At 45.9% G+C, this 8147-nt stretch overlaps 1 protein-coding gene across 1 annotated transcript; it reads right to left on the bottom strand.

Annotated features, from left to right (window-relative positions):
- Positions 1-2410: 2410 nt before the first annotated feature.
- On the bottom strand, positions 2411-3331 carry LOC145401295 (uncharacterized). Its single transcript, XM_080273623.1, has one exon. The coding sequence runs from the start codon at positions 3329-3331 to the stop codon at positions 2411-2413; it is 921 nt and encodes a 306-aa protein (XP_080129749.1).
- Between the last annotated feature and the right edge of the window lie 4816 nt (positions 3332-8147).

The raw sequence follows: 8147 nt of genomic DNA, 5'->3' as shown, positions 1-8147 counted from the left end.
TTTTTTTTTTTGGCTAAAACCTCCGCTTTTGGTGAGAAACATCAAAAATTCATAGAGAAATCACTCACCTGAGGTTTAAAATACTCAATCCAGGTAGGAGTTCCTCCTTACCTGACTGGGTTTTCTAACATGCTGGCACCAAAGAAAACGAGTTCTATGGGAGGGTAACTATTTTATCCACTCATAAACGGTATTTATTTATTTACTTGGTACGACTTTATATGTAGTATGAAAGTATATTGGTTTTCAAGCAGTAATATAGGCATTATAAGCATTGTTTCACTCACTAACTAATTACCATACCTGACCTTTTTTTGCCACATTACCTGATCATTATATCTGACTGTTTCTTCTTCTAATGCTTTGTAAACACTGTCCTCCACATTGTCATCGATTGGGGAATCACTCTGGCCCTGAATATCTTTACTGGCCAGGTCACTGGTAACAGGTGAATTGCCGAGACAATGGCGTGAGGGGAGAAGGGGGGAGGTTATGCGGTGTAAGGCATTGTCCCTGCTTGGCATCTTGTAGAGGAATAGAGGAAGGTGTCCCGTGTATACATACGAAAAATCATGTGCAAAAATTGAAAATTGTGCAAATTAGGGACCTTGCAATTGCACGACGTACCGGTACGTTGCCGGGACTGGCAAATACAAATCGTTGCAACGTACCCATACGTCGACGGGACGGGGCGGGTTAATAATTAAATAGAACAGAGGAAAGAAAAACAAATGAATAAAAAAAATAATCCATATACCAGCCTACTGGTGTCCTCTGTTCATAAAATATCTGTAACAGTTAGACTTGAACAGCCGTAGGTTGAACTTTGGAGGGAAACAACACTGGGGAAGCGAGTTCCAAAGAGATGCAGTATGGGGAATGAAAGAATTCTGATAGGCAGAAGTTCTGCAATATGGCTGAGTGACATTCCAGTCATGAGCGCTACCAGATGCCTGTGTAGCAGAGGGACGGCATGGATAGGTGGCACCATGGACGCAACTTCGTCTGAGCATTTGCTATAAAAATATCTGTAATATAATGTAAGTTTATGTATGGCAGGGTTGTTAATAATTCTAACAGCTTTGTTCTGAATTTTATCTTGTTGTTTTAATGCAACCTCTCCACATTCATTCCACAAGGGTGAGCAACATTCAAGCTGAGAGTGCACATGACTCTCATAAATTACAGCTAACTGCTCGTCAATAAAAAGATACGGACTCTGCACAATAATCCAAGCTTCTTTGAGGCGGTTTTAGCAAGTGATCTGACATGAGAAATCCAGCTGAGGGCTTTGTTAAGTGAGATGCCGAGAATTTCAATACTTTTGGAGATGGGAATATTAGTAGCACTGAAGGTAATAGACGAATCTGGCAATATCTGTCTATTAGTAAATTGTATATATTAGGTTTTACTAGCATTAAATGAGACAAGGTTGTTTTGTCGACATTCACTGATCATAGATAGGTCTTGATTTATGGAGATGGCTCTATTGAGTTGAGAAGTAGAGATATTAGACTTTGTAAATGGGTGTCTGAGTGTGAATTAACTATGTAGTGTTGAGTCATCTGCATATGAGTGGATGGGATTGTGGGTGACAGATAAGAGATCATTAATATGAACCAGGAACAGGGTTGGGGCCAGAACCGATCCTTGTGGCATGCCGGCGTTAATTGTGTGGAAATGGTAATATACATCATCTTTTACGTTTATTTTCCTGTCACTGCGATATGAGGAAATCAGTGGATCAAAAGACGTTACTATGCATTTCAGGGGCCTTGACCCATCGTTTTTCGCAAATATCTGTGAAACAAACAGTCGGATCAGTATGGCATATTACCACGGCCTGTTTCACACCCTGCCCTAATTTTAGGCACTATAGTGCATTGCCAAATGTACTTGATTACGGCGTTTACTCGACTGTGATAACATCGTATCCTTGAGCCGACACGGCATTCGAACAGGTGAGGCGTGACTCAATTGTGACGTCACCAAATACACTACCCCTTTTTCCCCACCCTCCCCCCTCCCTCCCTCCTCTCTCTATCTCTTTCTTTCTCTCTCTCCCTCTCTCTCTCGCTCTCTCTCTCTCTCTCTCTCTCTCTCTCTCTTTGTTGATTCACATAATAACTGAAAATTGTATATGACCCTCCTTTCGGATACGATGGACGTCAGGTGGGATGGGGCAGGAGAGGCTTGGTCATTTATACAAGATAGCGTAAGAGTCGGAAAGGGCTAAGGTGCGAATAGGGCGAGGATTCAAAGGTGATGTACGGTAAGAACAGAAAGAAACTTGCAACTGAACAATATACTAAAATTTCAATGAATACCAGCATCAGGAGAGGAGACTGCACAGCAAGTGTAGATAAGATGGGTTGTGAAGTTCTGCAGACAACTGAGCATGCGTTTTATTTCAGTCCATAGCACTATCGACACACAAATTGTCCTCGTCATCGCTGTCAATGGTGATGATGACGGGATCCTCACCTTCATGTATATTATCTACTGACCAGTATTCTTCCTCGAACGCTCTGGATCTTCTCACAGCACCTACCCACACCTCCCCTGTTGCAATAAGCTTTGCTTCCTGTAGCCTGGCCCTTAGATCTGCCCGGGTGAACTGCTGTAACGAGGAGTGCACATGTCGCTTCATACAGCCCCACACTTGCTCGATGGCGTTGAACTCAGGATGAGCGGGCGGCAGGCGGACGACCTCATGACCCCATGAGCGGATAATGTCATCCACCGTGTACCGCGGTTCTGGCCGGTTCTCCTTGCACATCAGCAGCAGCTCAGGGCGTGTGGCGTGTGGTAGGAATGGTATCCTGCAGCACTCCAGCCATTTGACGATCTCCGTTTTTGTGGTGGCAGTGGTGGGGCAGCAGCTCTCCTCCGTCAGCTGGCTATGGTAGGGCAGATCGTCCAGCACCAGTACCGAAGGCTCAGCGAGCGCCGGCAGGAGCTGCGACGTCAGCCAGCGGGTAAATAGGGCGCTGTTCATTTCGCTGTGGTAGTCTACGCTTTTGTTCTTGACAGGGAAGCACAAAAATGATTCATCGATGAAACTATCCCCGGTGCCACCTGCTACTACCACAAACCGCTCACCTTCCCCGGGAGGCAGCTGACGACTGGTGGTAGGCTGTGATGTGTCCACCCACTCTTTACTGTGGTGCATTCGGGTAGTAAACCACGTCTCGTCGACGTAAACCACCTGTCTCCCCTCCTCCCGATGTGTCTTGAGTGCTCGAAGAGCGTTAATACGGCGACACACAATATTTAAGGATTCCTTCCTCACGTACATTTTCCTCTGTGAGGTCTTAAACCTGAACTCCATATTGTGAAGTAATCACCACACCGCCGTTTCTGAGGTGTACCCCGGGATGATGTCTGCCCTCTTTAACTCTTCACTCGAAGTACCAATAGTGAAGGTTTGCTTGGCAGCAAACTTGCCATGTACATGGCGGCGAATGGCACCAGCGGTGATATTGTCAAAGACGGGCGGTGTGGCGAGGGGTGTCGGTGTCCCAGGCGGTGTTGTCAAGGGAGTGGCTGTCCCGGGCGGTGTTGATGACCCAGAACGCGAGCTCGTGCTGCACTTCACCATCATCCGTACAGCTTTCACTGTCATCCCCATGGCCTGTGCAACACGATCACAGGGCCTGTGTGGAAAAGGCAGACCTTTACATGAGGTATTTTGGTTCTTATAATTTTCCATTTGTAATTATCGATTTAACGTTCCCCATGCAGGCATTAAAGGGATGCCATTGAAACGCTTTTATTGAAAACATGTTAATACGAAATATAGGCATGAATTCTTACCTATCCAAACTGATCCTTAGTTTTTTGGCTGCTTTCTCTCGGCTGAACACGTGGAAAAGTCGTAATGCAATTGCGGTTTTACAACCACAACGACAACGTAACATGTTGGACATGGCAGTGACGAGGCAAGTTTCTTCATAGAATGCGGGAATAAGCCTAATGCTGCCCACTGCCCGTGGCTCACCATGTTAACGTATACCATACGTGGAGGGAAGAGGGAGGAGGGTGGGGAAGAAGGGGTAGTGTATTTGGTGACGTCACAACTGAGTCACGCCTCACCTGTTCGAATGCCGTGTCGGCTGAAGGATACGACGTTATCACAGTCAAGAGTAAACGCCGTAATCAAGTACATCTGGCAATGCACTGTAGTGCTTAAAATTAGGGCAGGGTGTGAAACAGGCCGTGGTAATATGCCATACTGATCCGACGGTTTGTTTCGAAGATATTTGCGAAAAACGATGGGTCAAGGCTCCTGAAACGCATAGTAGTCCATAGCAAGGGAGTTTGGACAGCAGCTAACCGTGCCATACTCTGTCGAAAGCTTTAGAAATATCAAGGGCTACTGCATGAGTTTCTCCATGTAGGTCAATTGATTGATGGATGGTATGAGTTAGGAGATTGAGTATGTCAATGGTGGATCTTTCATGGCAAAAACCATATTGTCAATCACTAATTAAGTTGTTGGATTCAAGATGTTTAACAATGTGCTTATTAATTAAAATTTCAAATACCTTACCAAAAGATGTGACAGCTATTGGTCTGTAATCAGAGGGGTCAGAGGAATTCCTTTCTTCCGAACTGAGTGTATATTGGCTTCTTTCCATGAATTTGGGAATGAAGAAGCACGTATGCATAGTCTGAATAATATAGCTAGAACAGAGGCAAATTCAGGGGAACACTTTTTCAAAACAATTGGCGAAATTCCATCTGGGCCTGGAGCTTTGTTGGTAGGTAAATTGTCTAGGATAGATTTTACGTATCTTGTTTGTATTTTAAGTGGGGCAATTTCGGGAGAGTGAAGTTCTAGTACTGGGACATTCTGGCTGGCATCGTCTGTAATGCTAGGTGAAATTAGGCTCGACTTCTCGTTCCTATTTCACCTAACGTGGAGCGGGGTCCTCTTTCGAGACCGGAGCTAGTGCAATAAAGAGAGGCAGGACACAAAAACTCTAGGCAACAACCTTTACACGTATATTACCACAGTCAGACACAGGACAAATCAGCAGATATTACAGCACAATATATAGCAATATAAAACCTTATCTAGGATATGTGTATCTCGCAGGATACTTGCTTCCCTGATAGTAATGACAACACAAACAATCCTAGTGTATCAGGAGTGCAGTAAATATAGGCGCGCGCGGGGGCGTGGGAGGGGGGTTGAGTCTCACTAGGAGGAGATAGGGGAGGTGCGGGGAGTGACTTGTGACGGCTAGGGGAAAGTTATGGTAATACTGGAGGGCGGCAGATATTAGCTGTGAAGATTATATGGTTTCCACTAGCCAAAATACTTTGGTAATTGATTTTATTCTTGATTTACACTTACTTGAGATATGGGAGTGAGAGCGGGTGGTAAACAAGATTTATGGGTGGCGTGGGGGAGGGAGAGAATACCATTAATACTTCCTTTCACAATATTCCTTCACAGTAATGGGGGTATGTCTTTATAGGGGAATCTCCCGGTGGCACAGGCTTATTAATTGTATAACAGGGATGTCACTCACATGTATAGTCAATCAGATCTTGTTCCACACTCTCGTCCTTTAACTTCTCACCGTGATCTGATTTACCCCAATATTCACTATATGAAAATCACTGCACAATACTTACATTAGGGGAAATCACACTTAACCTAAATCACTCGTGCTACAATATCACACGTATTCATCAGGGGGATAGGCAGGAACACGTCGTCTGCGATCCTGCTGGGCTAGGGGCACCACCAATGCGAGGCATGCCGAGAGGGCACGGGATAACTCGTAAGGGCGTCCTCTCGCGTCCTGGGCTTCCCGTGGCTTCCGGGCTTGGTTCAGGCGTGTGGCCCTCGGGACTGGGGCCGAATAGCTCCAGGAACCTCTGTGATAAGTCCCGGCGTCGTGGGGGCGTAGAGAGATCACGGCCGGGTGTCCTGGGGAGAACCGAGAGAGACTGTGGGCTGTGGTCTCCAGCATCTAGGGGCGCCGACAGGGGAGGGCTGCGGGAGCAACTTCCACTGGGGTCCATCAGGTGCGTCTGCTCTAGAGCCAGGCGTAGGGAACAGAGACCAGGGGAGGCTGGGAGGCCTGTCTGGGTCACTCTGGGACAGGAGGCCTGGGCTCCGGTCTCCTGCCGTGGGGACGTCTCTCTACTCACCTCTCTCTGCACACCCTCGAAGCGACCGTAGATCGTCTCTACCGGAGCACTTTCGGAGCGACCATAGTTCGTCTCACGAGGATGAGAGCAACCATAGATCATCTCTACCGGAGCACTTTCGGAGCGACCATAGATCGTCTCACGAGGATGGGAGCGACCATAGATCATCTCTAACGGGGCACTTTCGGAGCGACCATAGATCGTCTCATGAGGATGGGAGCGACCATAGATCGTCTCTACTGGAGCACTTTTGGAGCGACCATAGATCGTCTCACGAGGATGGGAGCGACCATACATCGTCTCACGAGGATGGGGGCGACCATAGATCGTCTCACGAGGATGGGAGCGACCATAGATCGTCTCTACCGGAACACTTTGGGCATGACCATAGATCGTCTCTACCGGAACACTTTGGGAACGACCATAGATCGTCTCTACCAGAGGGGCGCCGTCTGGAGTATATTTTCTAACTCCACCCCTAGCTGGCTCAGCAATTCCACTCCGCAAAGGTAGTGTCCTTCTCCTACGGTGGCGGCGGCGTGGTGGCTGCATGACACAGGGGCGCACGGCCCGGGCTGACGTGTCGCTGTTGCCCGGAGTGGTGGTGGCTGGTGGCGGCTACCCCGTGGGGTCCGTGTGGGGGTGTCGGCGCATCTGCGGGCATACTAAGCTGTTTTTGGCTTGCCCTGTCGTCGGGGGTACTATGGTATTCTTCCGGGGCACTGTTTTTCAAGCCACGCATTTTATCGTCTATAGTAGAATTTCTGGCAAATGCACTGGCAAAAATATCTGTTTTCCCATGGGGGTCATTTGTAATGTTGCCATCTGAAGATTTTAGTAGGGGAATGGATGATGACTTATTAAAGTTATTATAAGAGTTGACCAGATTATTCTATTGTCATTAGGGCTGTTAAGTAGTTTTGATGCTTGCCTTTGAAGAAAGTTTGATATAGCTAGATTTATTACAGCCTTTGCATGATTTCTAGCAATTGAGAGAGTGATTCAGATGTTTTTAATTTTAAGTAAGAGTTATATGCTAATGACTTTTGGGCTGTTGCTCTGGTACAGTTGCCATCAAACCATTTTGGAGAGTTCGATCTTTTAGTGAACTGTTGACTTGGTATGAATAAATCCATACAAGCTAGTATTAAGTCGCAAATGTGGGAATGGGTAGAATTGGGATCAATAGAGAAGAAAGACTGCCATGGAATGTCGCAAGATAATTTCTAAATCCTCCCGATGTCACTAACCAAGGAAAAAATGCCACTTTTCACCAGATTATGTAATTTTCTACATCAAAGTCGGTCTACTAAACTCCGTTCATTTTATGTGCCCTCTGTGTCACTAAAAGGAAGGGAGAAATTATAACAACATTATTTTAGTTACTGCTACAAGGAAGAGAGGCTGTATTATAGTCAAGGAAAATAAAGAAATGTTGGGCTGAGTCTACCATCTCGGTTCGGGGACGGTTATTATTCTTTCCCTCCTTAAAGCTTTATTTTACATCCATTTCATGTATGTGTCAATCAAAACAAAATAAACAGTGTTATGAGAAACATGCAACGATTCTTCATTAAGAAATATTAGCACGACACGGCTGAAGATCGTACGTTACGATTATAAACAATAACAAACTCACATGTGCCTACTGCCCCGCTGGACCTACTGTACAAAGATCATGGAAAACCGTTGCAGAGAAAAATGGACAGTGACTAAACTGAATTATTTCCTGAAGTCTAGAGGCATACCCTGTTCAGGGTGTGTTGTTTTGAGCTTTTGTACGGTATTTTGGAGCCTTCGGTATTGTTGGATTTCGGCCGGCGGTCTCGTCTCTGCACGATTTCGGATTCAAACATTGTACAATTTTCATAAGAAAAACCTTGTAGATATTCTTCAGCATTTTGGAGATGAAGCATTGTGTTTTTAGAAAGCTAAATTATATGGATTTCAAACAAAATGTGCAGCTAGAGACTTGTAAA

This window comes from Coenobita brevimanus, chromosome 55 (genome assembly GCF_032717465.1).
Source record: "Coenobita brevimanus isolate Jiangsu-jjx chromosome 55, ASM3271746v2, whole genome shotgun sequence".
Classification (NCBI taxonomy): Eukaryota; Metazoa; Arthropoda; class Malacostraca; order Decapoda; family Coenobitidae; genus Coenobita; species Coenobita brevimanus.
The sequence above is the reverse complement of the archived record's forward strand: the minus strand, read 5'-3'. Positions and strand labels throughout refer to the sequence as shown.